This window comes from Ascidiella aspersa, chromosome 1 (genome assembly GCF_963924565.1).
Source record: "Ascidiella aspersa chromosome 1, kaAscAspe10.2, whole genome shotgun sequence".
Lineage (NCBI taxonomy): Eukaryota > Metazoa > Chordata > Ascidiacea > Phlebobranchia > Ascidiidae > Ascidiella > Ascidiella aspersa.
In genome coordinates this window covers 22,786,110-22,802,573 of record NC_139447.1, presented here as the reverse complement: position 1 = coordinate 22,802,573, position 16,464 = coordinate 22,786,110, and the positions used below count along the sequence as shown (strand labels likewise).

The 16,464-nt window shown below is 34.9% G+C and overlaps 1 protein-coding gene across 1 annotated transcript; it reads right to left on the bottom strand.

Moving 5' to 3' along the window:
- Positions 1-388: 388 nt before the first annotated feature.
- Positions 389-16,225, bottom strand: LOC146168313 (integrin alpha-6-like). The gene is made up of 24 exons (XM_083383306.1): positions 15,935-16,225; positions 13,636-13,782; positions 13,482-13,544; positions 12,579-12,683; positions 12,364-12,423; positions 11,472-11,582; positions 11,156-11,318; positions 10,935-11,080; positions 10,507-10,723; positions 9,476-9,627; positions 9,013-9,187; positions 8,700-8,828; positions 8,203-8,357; positions 7,735-7,821; positions 6,907-7,110; positions 6,080-6,241; positions 5,786-5,895; positions 5,410-5,532; positions 4,882-4,981; positions 4,205-4,401; positions 3,600-3,764; positions 2,918-3,046; positions 2,097-2,248; positions 389-1,182 (listed from the first exon to the last, which is right to left on the bottom strand). The coding sequence occupies exons 1-24, from the start codon at positions 16,083-16,085 to the stop codon at positions 1,098-1,100; spliced, it is 3,288 nt and encodes a 1,095-aa protein (XP_083239432.1). The 5' UTR covers positions 16,086-16,225; the 3' UTR covers positions 389-1,097.
- Between the last annotated feature and the right edge of the window lie 239 nt (positions 16,226-16,464).

Below are 16,464 nucleotides of genomic sequence, written 5' to 3'. Positions count from 1 at the left end.
CGCCAATCAGCGCGCGGTGTGCAGCGATTGAGGACAACAACAGCAGCTTACTAGCATCAGCGTGCACAAAACCTGCTACAGCTTATCAGTAATGCTTCATGGCGTGGAGGAAGTTGCCTTACGTCACATTAATATCCGGAAATCCGAGATACGCAGTCAACACGCAGTTAGACCGAGGAGAAAGCAAGAGAAATAAGTAACGAGCGCCGTTTTCTCATTTGCTCTTGCAATAGGCGTCCGAGTTATTTGCAATTAAACGGAAGCGGCGTTTATGTGTGGCAACTCTTATCTAAACTGCACCTGATACTACAGTGCTCGATATATCTAGTTTTACACATACTAAAGGGATACGCCTTCAGAAAAAATAAACTAAAAAGTTTATTATAGGAAACAGAACATGGTTATGTTCAAACGACAGGTTTTATTTTAAATCAAGCCAGGTTGGTCTATGGTTAGTTAACAGAATCGTATTTATCTATTTCAACCGAACGAACTCAATTTAACTATTTCAACCGAAAGAATATTCTTCACTGGTTAACGAAACACAATGTGACTAATTCAAGTTAGTTGTTACATATGTCATAGCCTCGTTTATATTTTGAATACATCTGTTGACAAGCGGTTAAACGTATGGTTTTAGTTAAGTACCATTTATATTTTACAAAATATATTATACTGCATAATCGGCATTTCGTAAATTGTAATACAAAACTTCATAAAAATATTTTTTTATTGCATTCTCGATTTAATGTTAAAGTTGTATGGCTAAAGGCGAAGACATGCGTTATGTGCTTTTGCGGGGATAGCTTTACCTAACGTTTCTATTAGTGTAGGTTATTATGTAGGCCCTATAAGTTACGACCATAAACGTAAATACAAGCCATCATTGTCAACATTTTGCATATTATAAAATCGCTTTTGTGTAAATAGCAATTTATGCAACACAGCGTAAAAAAGCAAGCCAACCTTCCAAACGAAAGGTACAACGCAAAATACCAAATAGAAATACTATATAAACGAGGATTTTCTTAATACGCTTTCGTTTAAAAAAGACTAACTCCAGTGGTTAACTCCACATAATTGTCTCTGTCTTGTCATCAAGCGGTACTTTCTGTCATTTCGTGGTCATTTTTTTCATCAGTGAGCACGAACTCATCAGGTTGTTGCGGCTGCCTCGGGTACCTGTAAACGAACACTGTTTTAAAAGACATTTGAAGATAGACATTAACAAAAAAACAGCATCTGAACATCACGAAGTATGCGACGAAATAGCTGAAAAGACGAAACAGCTGAAAATATCAAACATTTAGCTGTAAATGTATTGACTTTTCAAATGACATGTTAAAGCAGGGACAGTTTTTGCGTGGCGTAAAAATTGATAACGTTGTATAATTTTGACTCCAGTTGTTGACAACCGATTGATTCAAACATATTAGTTAACACAACAATAGGTAATAAGAGAAAAATTGCAAGTGTTTACAAGAAACAAGTGTGTTCACAATATTTCCTTATTCTTCCATTAGGATTATTATTTTTTAGCCAGTGTTTCTGGACCTTTTTTGAGCGGCGACCCAAATTATAAGCGTAAGTTTAACAGCGAAGCTTTGGTGACCCAATTCTCTTCACTGTGCTTTTTCGTAAGAGTACAAAATATAAGAAATTAGCATTAATCAGTTAATTAAAACGACCATGTCTTCGTGTTGCCATAAAAATATTCTCAAATGCTCAAGAAATCCTGCTAGAACCAATCTCAATAAATTTAAAGATATGAAAGTGAAACTTCTGTAGTCGGCGGCCCAACCAAATCAAATGGAAACCCAATTTTGGATCGCCACCAATGGGTTGAGAAACACTGTTTTAAGCGTTTGAATACAACGTTTTCTCATTTGCCATCGAATATTTTTGCGTTAATACTCCTATTGCGAAATACGCTTAAAAAGGATAACGCACAGCCTGTTATTGTTTATTCCTAAACAGCACTATAAACACCGATGGCCTCATCGTGTTGCGTAAATTGTCTATAGGAGAATTAGTTATTATAATAACACGTGCAATCAATGACAAAATACATACTAATAAATTATATTTCGACTCACTTTTTTCGTTTGAAAAAACCGCACTTTATGAGTAACCAAATAATAATGATGTAGATAATCAGTGCGAGTAGAATTCCTATAAGGATGTACCACCAGGGGAAAAGTGAAGCCACATCCTCCTTAAAGAAAGCGTGATCCACCGTCGTTGACACCTAACAATAGAAGCAAAACATATGCTATAATTTTTTGACTTGGCGGAAAAATTCACACGTTCGGTAATAGATTTGTCAAAATCAAAATTCGCGCTTAATTTTTTTACACATTGGCACTGTATGGTTTGCGTTGCCATGCATATGTTGCTTTGTTGCTAACTAGTCCATAGTTTATACAACGGGTAACAAAACTTGTTTCATAAAGAGCCGGACTGTTAGGATTGACAAACGCGGGTCGGATATAAAATATTTCTTAGTGTTACACAAATAAAATATAAACAACTATAAAAAAATTTGTTGATTATAAGTTATTATCCAAAATTTGTTAAGCCAGTGTTAAATTTTGCCGTTTTTTACTTTGCATTTTAACTAAGCTGTTTACGGTTTCCTTAGTAATTTTCTAAAATTACCAGTATCTTGTTTTTTCTTAAAACAATACCCGAGAAAAACAATTGATATGTGTTCTACAGGTCAGCAGAAAAACATCAAAAGATAACCTTAACAAGTAACATCACTTCTTAATTTAGAGGTCTAAAAGAGTCGACCAAGTCTGAAAATAAGTTCGAATATATTTATTGAAATTTTGTATATAAGGCCATCCAAAATGTTCTTTATCGTATGTCGGTCAGTGACCTAGTAACGCATTAAGTTAAAATGTTGATTTATTACCTTTCTTGAAGTTTTCTCTCCGATAATTCGGACGTTTGCTTGGCCTGATTTCAGGTGACCTTTCGTGAAAATTTTCACCAAGTCGACATTTTTATACTCCTCCAGGAAAGTGTAATTCCAAAGTCTCGCCTGTCGACAAATGAGTTTAATTATTAGTAAAGTAATTAAAGCTTCCGCTTTCGTGAAAACAGTTTTGCTTTATTATTTTTTTTTTGTGAGAGTTGGAAAGTGGGGTTTACTGATTAAGGGGTAAATTGCATATGAAAAAACAGTTACGTGTAGATTTATATCGGATACCGGAAATTTTGGTTCTTTGGGGTACGGTTTAAAAGACTCAACTATGTTCTAATTTAAAAAATATAGTATTCCACATTCCAGCCTTCGTTTTTGATGTTAAAACATCCCGAATATAATATAAAAAGCACAACATTGGGTAAAAGTCTAAACACAATATAGCTAATATTAATATTGACAATACAATTTTTATGCTTTAGATTATAACAGTGGATTGCAACTTTTTCATGGGTTGTGGACCAATTTCATACCATTTAACTTTTTTGCCCCGTCGCCAATTAAAATAACTTCGGATATATGGACGGTTTTAATGAAAAGAATTAAATAAATAAAACCGAGTCGCAAGGGACCCGGCTAAGAAACCCTCGTTCATAATCTATTTTTATACCTTAAAGGTCACTGATGTGCTTGAGAAAGGTTGCAAAGGTTCAAGTTTACACTTGATCTTGGTGCATTTTGCGCCACTTCCACATTCCAGTTTTAATAGGCTTCTGGAACTTCCAGCTGGGGTCGTGTAAGCCAAAGTATGCGGTTCTCTTAGTCCGCTTGGTAACTATAGTGATATAAACCGGTCAGTTTCTAAGAAAGGGAAATCCTGACCATAGCAAACAACAGATTGGTCCGCCACGTCTCTACACTATTTTATTTAGAACAAATCATAACCAAATGAGATGAACATTTTTATGGATGTTGCGAAGCTAAAGATAAAGAAATGTTTAGAGAGACGCAAGTAATGCGCCACTTTAAAGCAGGCGGGTATATATTTGCAGTTTAGAGCTGGTTTGGGAAAGGTATTTTCAAAAATAGACTAGGATACCAAATATGTTTTTTTTTTAAATAAATTACGATACAATAAAATATTTTTTTTATTAAAAATAGTTTAAGAACAGCTAGTTGGCGATCCTCTTAGTAGATATATCTTTAGGTTTGATATGGCACAAAATAGTATTAAAATTATTAGGAATAAAATAAGAAAACAAAAATAAATGGCACCTCTCTTTTGTTTCGCGTGTCTCCAACGGTGCGAAGGCGATATTGTAGTGGATTAACGTCCTGCCCAGAACACTCGCCAGCCAGCGTGGACGCACCCGCTAGCACATTGGTAGAGACCAGATATAACAGCCACTTACCGTTGTTAATTTCAATTGGGAAATGAACATTTAAATGGATGTCGTTTGCCGGGTAATCTCCTGTTAATAATGTGTGTATTAAAAGGTTTTCGTGGTAGACACTTTTTAGTATTAAATTTTGGAGTCGTCAAAATCTTTGACGATGAGTTTGAAATCTAATGAGCAAAAACAGTTTGCGACCGAACATAATTGTGCTATGGAGACGATTCCAGGTTGAAAATTTAAGAATGATACAATTTAATAAAAACATATTTTATATACAATTCACGCGCTTTCTTAGAACTCTGCGTGCCGCTTAGCAGCAGTTTTTTAAAGTTAGGTTGATTGGTACAATTTATAACGATCCGAATTAAACGCAAAAACTTAACACCACACGCTTAAACACAATATTGGTCTTTGTGACACCTCGCCTCTTAGTGTACAATGGAAAGTGCCACCATTTTTTATAACTTTTTGGGTGACGCTAGCTGACTAGGTTTGAGTTACTGGATTCAAAAAGGTACTGGATAAAAATAAAGTACTGGATTCAAAGAAATCTACCTTCATTGTTGATGTTGAATGTATATTCGACAAATGGGCCAATTTGATCTGTATATTGAATCGCTGATTCTCCTAGGATTGGAGCATTTGTGTAACGCACCTGAAAAAACAACAATTGTATGATACTATTGCATACACAGGTATTCCAAATAATGGCCAGATAAGTGTGTTTGGCGTAAGTTATTAACATGGTACCCAAGTAGTAATATATATATATTTGTTTAAATGATGAAACGACACACAATCATATTTTCATGATGAGGTATAATTTCGATATCTGTTTACAAAAATTATTGAAATTTTATGCTTTTTATCATTCATAAAAGTCCCAACTTTAAATCGCTGAATGCATTTCATATAAGCTTATGCTGGATATCCCTATATGGGCTTATGCTTTGTGAGAAAACACACGTAACAAAATAATGAACGACCACTTTTACTGAGTAAAGAGAAAGTCTGCATGGAACATTATAGGCACACATATTACCCTACGCGTGAATTATATCATAAATATACAGTAGCTTAAACCTGTTGTGGTTGTGCAAAGCTTGTCAAGCTTAGTTTCAACTCCACGATAATTTTGGATACTAAAGGCACTGGAGGGATGTCCGGGTTTATACTTGTTGTCCTTCCGTTCAGCTCAATGGTAATCTAAAATTTGTTGCAATTAACACAAACTATATCACACAAAAGTGTTTAAGTGAAATTCTTTGTACTGGTGGTAACAAAAATTGTACAAAAAATTGTTGCGAGATAAAGAAAACAAAAAACAAACATAATGGACGAAATACAAAGACAAATAACTTTGTTTTAGGTTTAAATCTTTCTAAATTCTATCACAATTTTTTGTAATGGAAATATTGCAGTAATAAAGGTAACGTTTGTCATTTTACGATCAACTTACGTTGGTCGTAAATCCGTCCATGGAAGCAACATCAAGGTCTACTCCGATCTTATCCCTACTCCCTCCAAAATAAGGGTTGCCAAGGCTGCATAAAATTGAACTAGTATCTCCTAAATAAATAAACAAGTTTTTTTTTTGAAAAAAAATTGTATGCATAGTGCGACAGAGCAGTTTGATAAAATGAAACATTAAAATAATAAATAATTCCGCCTCTACACAGTTCCTATACGTTATTGCTTATTTTCTTGTAGTGTACAGGTATAAATTTAAAACCTTATTAAGCTGAATGCATACCAGTATCTTCAGTGTAGCACTCTATTTTAGCCCCTGATGACTCCAGGACAGTAAAATTATCAAAGAAGACAAGCGGAGGAAGTCTGGCGCTTACAAATGCTTGGTGAGCTTCTTCGCCATGGTTTGCGACGTCAATAATCATTCTTATCTTTCCGCTGCCACCTTTGTCGAATTCGTGTTACACATATTTTACCGAATATTTAATTTTAGGCAAATAAAATGAGGCCTAACGTATGGACGATTGAAACTCGCAAAGATGCCAAAGCAAAAGACTCCAACTGTTTTTGTTTTAACCATTGAAGTTATTTAGAACATTTATAATTAAAGGTAGGACAATAAAATGTGCTGGATTTTTTAGTTCGATTCTTGATTAAAGTGTAATGCATTATAACAGAACCTGTTTTTCATCGGCGACTATAGCTTGAAATTAATTTTAACAAACTTTATTTTTGGGGTTGCTAAAACCTGACGACAACACTTTATATCAATTTATCAACCAAATGTACAAACATGCGGACCTATTTCATAATTTTTTTTAACATAGACTGTATACATTAATTCAAATACAGTTTATTTACGTTGACTTTTTATAAATTTTATTGGCTTGCAATAAGCGCCGCCTGTATTGCGAAGATAAAAGCTGCCAATGGTATTTATATTTGGGATAAGTTTGATATACAGTTAACACAAATTGCAACACAGCTGAACATGTGATGCATATCTATACTGCTATGGGTGGACCGTCGATCGAAAACTTTTATTTCTCGTGTTACTGTTTTAGATTGCCTATTTAAATTCAAAGTAAAAGTCTTGGAGCGGTGTCTTACCGACAAGAACCTCCGGTGGAAGTGTTCCATTGATACGTAGGTCGCTCTGGCATCCATCGCTTCCACAATCGTTAGCAAGGTTAACTAAAGCAGTTCTCTTTCGGGGGTAATCGGCATTCATTATTGGGTCGTTGATCATGTTAAAAATGGGTTGGTCGGGAAGCTCGGGTTTGATCGGCATTTTGCTGCTTGCGAGGTTAAATTCTATAGTAGAACAATTTTTTGTAAAAAAATTTTCAAGTGAGGTTTAACTTTTTAGCTGATAGGTCGCAATAGGCGTTTTTAGGAATAGTTAAATAAATAAACATCAAATTTTTCGTTCTTTGGACGCAATTATGCGTTAGTGATAATTTATAATGTAAGTTTGACATTTTCTATGCATCTACTTTACACCCTAGCCGTTTGACCTAGCTGAGTTATATTTTGGACCCTGTATTTATTATAATGGAACGTATGCGTAGCTACTCTATAATTTCGGGCTCGAATTCTCTTTTTAATAAAAACCTCTTCAAGTCAACTGAGAGGTCGGCACGTCGAATTTTTAAAATCAATTCACAACTATCAGGCCTAAAATTCTTACAATATATATATCTTAATGTACACTTCTACCCAGTGGTGAAAATAAGTCAGAACAATAAAAGAAAAATTTTCATCGTTCGGTAGGAAAATAATTCTACTTTCATCTGTGATTTTAACCTTTACAAAATAATTCATTTACTATTCCGGAAACCTATTGAACATAGATTTCAGAATAGTTTTAGGTAAAGTAATATATATAATGTTGAAAATATAATTTAAGTTATCATTTCGGTAATGATATGTTCTTACCAATATCAACTTTGATCGGGTTAAATCTGTCTTTTGCATTTTGGGAAAAGAAACTCCTTACAGTGCCTTCCGGGCAAATCATTACACCTGCATAAATATAATGAATTTGCTCATTTAATCGCCATTAAAGACTTGTTAAACAGAGTTGTAAAAAAGTCATTTAAAAAAGAAAGAAGTCCAAGTCAAGTCATTTGTAAAATAACTTAAGTCCATGTCAAGTCTTTTTGAATATACAACAAGTCAAGTCCTAGTCATGTCACAATTATTAAAGCAAGTCAATTCCAAGTGTCCTGTCAAAAAAATTAAACGTTTAACTATTATAATTGGTAAACTTGTCTGATTATGAGCAATAACTCAACTAAGAAAAACAAAAACGCAAATTATAGTAAGCTAAAGTTTTTATGAGCACAAATTTCAAGTCATTGACTTAAGTCAATACAACACTGTTGTTAAGTAATGACAATCAACCTGCTCTGGGTAATGTCAAATTGCTGGTAACTGTACTCGTTCCGTTCTGCATTTGCGCACGAGCAATTTTGTTGTCACCAGTGTGGTCACTATCCAGTCCCAACGTGTAGATTATACCAACATCTTCTGTATATTCGTTATGCGTCGACGTATAGCTGCATAAACCAGTAATGGCAAAGTTTGGTATAGTATGTAGACAGGATCGCAATGATTTGTGGGCGCATGACACATTGAATGCCTGTGTTTTTGACAACAAAGTAACATTGCTTGGGTAATAAAATAATTCCTTTTTATATAATGATAAACGTTTGCAAATTTGTTGTTGCATGGCTCATTTTTTTGGGCGGCAGGATCAATTTTTGTTGCAGCTTTCTGGAGTTTAGGGCTTTAATGCCTTTTTGAGAAAATGAAACGATAATTCATAAACACTTGTCAAGCAACTTTTTAATTTTGAATACAAAACAATTCATACCCTAAGTATTTTGCAAACAACTCACGTAAAACAAAACTTAATATCGAAACAAGAAACCATTTGTCCATTGTCATCAGTACAATTAGGTTTACGTAGGTCCATCATTGCAGGTGTGACAACCAATGAAGATTTCACTGTTATGACTGGTCTGGACCTAAATAAACCATCGAGATTTTAGGTCATGATAAACAAAAATACCTGACTAGTCCTAAATCATTCAAAATGACTTTTTCTTAAACGAAGACATCTTGTTCCCCGCATTGGTTACAAGTACATGAATAAAGTAACTAAACAAAATATTTTTGTTTATATAAATTAAAAGAAATAAAGGTGTATACCTAAACAGAACAGCAAAGTCGGACAAGGTACCGACCAAGAGGTCTGGGTAGAGGTTGTTATCAATATCTACCATTCCCGACATAGATATGCCAAATCCCTTTGTAACGCTATTTACTGGATTGTAATTTTCCCCGTGAAGTGTTTGAGATTTTTTCATATTGCCATCTGACGAACCTGCAGAGGTAACAATAGGTATTCTTAGAAATGCAAGTTGGTGAACAAATCAAAATGTTCATAGCATAATAGCAAAAAGCAATATGCTTTCAGGTTCAGCGACGATCTATTAAGGTGAACATTATGAAATACACAACAAGTTTAAACCTAATACTTGAAGAATAATATAGTAGCCTAAGTATATATAGTAGCCTAAGTATATTTTACGTATATTGGTATTGTTATTGCTCTTTGCTCTAACTAACCAATGTAAACTTATAAAAACAGAATAAAGCATATAAAAAATACCTCGAAATATGTGTAGTTTTCCACTCGGTTTTTCATAGGGTGAACCCACAGCAAAATCGTTGAAGCCGTCTTGGTCGATGTCACCGATTGCTGCCACGCTATAACCGAAGAATGAGTCGAGTGGCCCGTAAAAGGCTTGCGGCTTGATTTCACTGAAGTGTTAATATTACATTAGGGTTAGTAGGAAATTACGAAAGTAAGGAATTACAAAAGTGCGCCTTGTTTTTTTCGTGATCGATATTTTAATAGTCGTTTATCTTTTAGATATGTCAAAAATAACAACTAAAAATTTTCAAAAGTTTTAGTATAAACCCGAAAAAATACTTGTTTTGTGTCTAGTTAATAGTCAGTAAAACGGACTCCAGCCATAAGCCTGAGATAAGAACAACACAAACGTCAGAATAAAACATAATTCGGAATAACGCAAAAATAAGGCTAATACCTGATGTTATTAGTACCAATACCTAATGGTATTAGTACCGTCTAAATCGGAATAAGTCCTAAATCCGTCGGAATAAGACCTAAAAAGTCAGAATCAGACCTAAACAACACTTTAACAAAACCAAAACCCCACCCCTAAGTACATCAATAAAATCCCTAATAATTTCAACACTAACCTATTTTCTAACCACACCCAATACCCACCAATAACTGGTGAATTTAGGCCTTATTCCGATGAATTTAGGTCTTATTCAGAAGATTTTGATCTTATGCTGTACTGGATATTACTGCGTATTTGGCTGTATTATGTCGTTTGCCTTAATACTATGGTTTTATAAATTTGTATGCTTTAGGTATTGATGCGTTTTAGGTCATATTGTTTTTGTTCCAAGTAAAACATCAAAAACATGTGACTGACGACACCAAGCTACCAATACAGTTCTTCATACAACAATGTGATGTAAAATGAAGTTTTGATTGCAGATTGGTCATAATTAAAAAAAAATTTTTAGGTCAAAATTTGTCAAATTTTCATTGTATAGGTCAAAAATAATCGCCCTAACCATCACGTAATAAAATGATCTGCTTACTCAAACGACATCGTAGCAATGTTGATGTAAACATAAACGGCTCCTCCATATTTGCCTTCATTGTTGTACTGATAATATTGTGGGGCGCCGACAATTAAGTCATCCAAACCATCTCCGTTAAGGTCCGCTGCTGCAACTGAGAAGCCGAAGCTCGAACCCATGGCTGGTCCCATTATCACTCCATTAAGTTTGGGCGCTAACTCTATACCTCCAGCATCTGTTTTAAGAAGCGTTTTTGTTAAATATATTTTTAACAAAATGAACACTTACATCAACCACGATTAAAACAATTTCGGTGATTAATTTATGTTTTAAAGTTTAAACATTAAACTGTCGTACAGCTCGCAAACAACAGGCTTGGTACAGTAGTTGCAGTACTCCAGTATAACACGAAGATAAAAAAACAATAGGTCGTTCAAGAAACAAACCTGTTATTTTGTGATACAACAAAACTGCTCCGGTAATATTCCCCCTGGGTGCTCCAGCAATGTATGTGGTCTCATTAGATCCTTGTTTAAAAGCATTACTGGTAGCAACGGAGAAACCTATGTAAGCGTCTCGGCGCAAAGGAATTCTGAAACAACAACAAACAAAAAGTAAATAAATCGCAAAACGAAATAAAACAAAAAAATTTACAATTTAATCTCACCCTTCGCACTTTGCGGATTTCGTTTCTACAAACTCTCGCGGACGACACCCACGCGTAAGGACCATATTCGTGTTTTCCACAAACGCTGCAAAGGCAGAACTGCCTAAAGAGGCCAGGTCAAAATCGAACATACCTCCCGACCAGGCCCACATACCGGGAGCACCTTAAATAGTTTTAGTTTTAATGCTAGTGCAATGGTTATAACAAAAGATCAGTTTTAATGACCACCAACAAAATGATTAATAACTTATAAACAAGACAACGTATATTCAGCATGAAAATCAGTAGGCCTAGTTATGGCATAACTGAGGTTAACCTGAAACGTATTCATTGTTTACAAATGAGAGCGAAACCCCGCTCTGTGAGTAGCCGAGTCCGTTCTTTCGATTGATTAGTTCTGCATTGACGACTCGATCACATGGCGAAGCTACAAAGCAATATATATAAAATGTTAAACCAAACTACACTCAAATCTAAAGCTATATCTAAGAAAATACTATGGCCAATATCGAGTTGCGTAAAGCACGAGACTATGGGAGGGGGTCAAATCGTTTGATTTATTCTTATCAGCGCACAGTTCTTTTTCGAACGCGAAATAAAGTCTATGTCGGAAGTGAGTTTTCCCTATTATTACGTCATAATGCGCTCTGTGTGCCTACTACTACTGCCGAATATTGTTTCATAGTATCATCCAGAAAAGTTAATAAGTTAACTACTAACAATCTGCTACTTATATAACAGCTGAAAAATTAGCAAGTTTCAAGAGGATATCGTATCATTAGTAAGAGGAGGACCCCCCCCAACAAAAAAAAGTTATTCGAAAAAAAGTGGTTGCCAAATTAAAAACATAACAAAATGTTGTGTAGCAAACATTGCCTAAATTAGGGTTTTTAAACCTATAGTAATTATAAAACTTTTAACTTAAGCTTAGTTATAAAAGCGGCCCAACACTTTGACAAACAGAACCCTTTTAACACATGTACACTTGTTTAAGCGATGTACAACTCAGTTAGGAATTTTGTTCTGCTTCAGTTTCGACATTTACGTAAGTTGAAAACCTTCAACAACAAATGTGGTACTAGGTGTAAAATTGACTGTGGCGCTAAAATGCATTGCGCGACAAATCTGCTGGGTCGCGATCACCAGTGCGAAAAGCCCTGGCATTAGTTGATGTCTCTATTTGTTACAAATATATCCTACTAACGTACCGATAAAACGAAAATTGGTTTCTTCTGGAGTGATTTCTTTAATTGTGTTATCCGACGTTCCTGTACAAAACACATCAAAAAGTTTTGCTCATTTACTCAGTTACATGTATTTTTGTTAGTGCTAAGTAATCAAAGACTGGGTTAATTACAATAATTAGACAAAATAATTTGCTACATTGCCCAGGCGTCTTTGAAACAGCTAAAATCGGACTAACCGTTCAGCAAAAAGCATTTTCCGCAAAGTCGTGCGAATTCGTTTCTTCCTGAGTTGAAGCTTTGAGAATAGCGATGGGCACATGCTATCATGTGTCGTCCGGCTCCTAGATGATTATATTGTCGTTAGTGTAAACAAGTATGTTTCGCTAATCTACATTTTCCATTTGGCAAGAATACAGATCCACATTAAGACATTTTGCGCTAACCCAATCGGAAAATTATTAGCATTGTTTTACCTAGTTTTATGTCACGAAAAAACAAAATTTGTTTTGCTAAGTATTAATGTAGGCCTTCATTTACTTACCCTTAACAACAGCAACTAATTTATTAAAAATCAAAGTTATTGTTTTTATCGGATTTTAGTTTTTCTAACTTAAAAGTGAATTTTGTGCAGTGCGTTTTGAGAGAATACATTAAGCACAACCGTATTTTAATTACCATTATAGCTGAATTAACTTGGTTTTTCGCTGCGCGTGAAGATTTTAAGCGGATTGTATGCAGTTGCTTGGTCAACCGCCCTCCCAACTTAATTGCTAAAATCATCTTGACAAATGTCATTATATCAAACAAGACGCTAACGTCACGTTTCCTTTAAAATTAAAAGTAAATTTTAATCAAATAATTAAAATTTGTTAGGCGCTTTCCGCGAAAACCACTCTGCCACATTCTTAATTTGTTCAGACTTGATTTCAGCTGCGCACTATTTCAAAAATTTTATTTGTTTTATGACCTAACTATCTGGGGAATTTTTGATAAACTGGCATGGCCACCACCGCAAACGAAAATCTAAATCCATCCCTGATTGATATAAAAACGAACTGCTGGCTTAATAAATAATCAAATTTTCGTAATTGTAACAAAAAAGACAAAACGCGTAAATAAATACTTATTGTGCGATATACCTTGACTTTCCAGGCTTACACCCAACCACTGTCCGCTCTTGTTGTTGTTCTTAGCTGAATCTCCTGCGAGTTAAAATGATTAACGACTTGATCACACAAATTAAAAATAACATAATTGTAAGACGCAAATTGGTCTAAAATCTGTCAGGATTACCTTCGTCCATTATAACACGGCCACAGTCTTCAGAATTAGTGGTAACCGGACAATAGTATATTCCACCTGGCTTTACAGTGTCTCCCTGTTGCGGAAGAGCGTCGGCCGTAGGACTGCCAATTACCAGAAGGCTTTGTTTTAAGGTCGCTAAAAAATAAAGAGTCGCGTAAGCATAGACTATACTGAGATTGCATTAATAGGAAATGTTCATTTATCCGTAGTAAGCTAAGCGAAGGATTATTTTTGAACAAAAATATTGATTAGAATTGTGAAAAGAACTCGACGTAGCAGATACAAAGAAGAAAAATGAAATCAAGGTATAGACGCAAACGTAATCACTTTACGTACGGGATTTGACGTTAATTAACAAATTTGACAACTTGATAAAAACAAACATGTTTTAATATTAAACTACCCATTTTTGCCATGAATGTTTCTTGGGAAAACATAGCGGTGTTACAAAATTGTATGCTTCAAAAAGTACTTGTAAGTACTTGTTCCAAAATTACGCGTAAAATGGCCTTTGTAATACAACAAACTTATTGATTTTAGAGTGTATACGTCAATATATCTTGTACTACCTAGGCAGTGGGCATGACCCCTGCATAGTTCTGGTATTATAAAAAGTAAATATAATAAAATGCGAAAAGAATTAAATGCCTTCCGTTTAGCCATGCTCGGTTAGTGGGTCGCAAAAACAACGTGTCACTGTTACCCCAGAAAAATTAGCCAACTTATTTTGATATCAGATTGGTCAAGATGACGCAGAAAGAAGGTCGATAGCTTAACGAATTAATCATTAATTACCTTAAATAAAGCCTATAAAAGAGTTTTGGAGGTGTTTGTGTGATTAAATTAAATTGATACCATAAAACTGCCATGTCGAACATATTTCGTAAGGGGATCCAGCAACAAGATTAAAATAAAAATAATATCAAGGTCGAAATAAAGCACAGTTTGCTATAAGACCAAAATAGGAAAAATATTTAACAGTAAGATTAACGTCTAAATTGAAATTAGACCTAAACCCGTTGGAATAAAACCTAAACGCCCAGAATACGGTGTAAAATTAACGAATCGTTACCTAACCGAAACCAAGCCCTTAACTTTTTCACTAACTGCTCATATAATTTCTACCACAACATAAGTTCCAACCCCAGTCATACCGGACTAAGAACAATGGCAAACATTCCAGTGCTAAAACAGCGTCGACGATAGTAGGCCGGTGCACCCCACTCGTCCCATACACTTTTATATTTAGGTCATTAGATATCATTCTGTATGATCTTCTTCTGTGTATATTGTTTATTATGTGGTTGGCTTTAAAACTATAGTATTATATATAATTCCTCTTTTTTAGGTCTTTTGCGTGTTCACTGCGTAAACTAAACGTACAGTGCCCAAAAGTTTATAGGTATTTCTACCGAGAGCTGATAACAAGGATACGTCATAAAACAGGAGTCGGCAACCTACGGCCCGCGGGCTGAATCGCCAATGTTATTAATCCGGCCCGCCACCTCTATGACAAACTAGACACGAGTCCATTTCAAATACTTTTTAACTATTTTAACTACGCAAGTGCGAAAAATGATCTTTCTGCGTCCGGTTTGTTTATGTTTTAATGCTGTCTTTTGAACTAGATCAGCGCTTCTTTACCGTTGCACCGTGGAAGGCTGCCAAGTGTATCGCGGACAAACGGAAAACGTTATTCAAAAAAAAAATATACAAACGGAAAACGTATTCAAAATAAATGCCGGTATATAAAAAAAAATCGCCCTAAGTTAAAACAGTTAACAAACACTGAACTAGATTAACTATTACAGTTATCGCGTTTACTCAAATTAGTGTTATTACACTTTTCATTAGTAGTATGGATGACGACGTGTGGACTCGAATTGTAAACCAAACAAACGTTTTTTTTTCGCGCTTTGCGCCAACACTTTACTGCCTCCCTAAATCTAATTAAACACGTTTTCAAGTGCAAAAAAAGGTCCGAGGCCCGCCTGATTTACAGTTTGGTCTAATGTTTTAATAACACAATTCTTATTCAACATTTTGTTCGGCCCACAGAGACCTTTCTGAGTTTGGTTTTTGGCCCGCGACTAGAAAAAGGTTGCCGACCCCTGTCATAAAACAGCACATAAAGTTATCCATAGGTAAAATAAGAAACTGGTATGAATCCGTCAGTTGAAATTACCCTTGACTGACTATAAGGTAAAATAGCACTTTAGTTCATTTGGTAGTTCATTGCTAAAAGTAAATTTAACACTGTGACCAACTAACAACGGTTTTCACTTACGATTGTTGTCGCTGGTTGTTTTGTGCATGGCAACGCTGAATCCAAACGTGCTTTCCATTGGACCCCTCTTATAAAGTGGCAACCTTCCTTCAAGGTTAAAGCAGCGCGCAAAGCACACAAAAAGAGTGAGAACTGTGATTTCTCCCAGCATCGTCGATATTATTTCATATCAACTATTATAATGCAACGGGATGTTTGTTAACTGTAGATTACCTAACTACTATAATAAGTGAAACAATAATAAAAATTAATTCGTTTTTTTTACTTTGTCGGAACTTCCATAGCGATATGGACATCTACTTTTTGTCTAACTGCCCATTTTGCCAGAAATTCGTCAAAAAGAACATAGCTGCTGCTGCGCTAAAGGCCCTTATGAAGACACCAAAAAAATACTAAAATGTGCTAATCATAGAAAAAAAAACACAATGTTAAAAAAATCTTTAAATCAAAGAATTATTCAAAACAAAAATGTTCCTAGAAATTTCGTATTTTTGTTGATGTATTTACTGAACCTTGATTATAGTATAGGT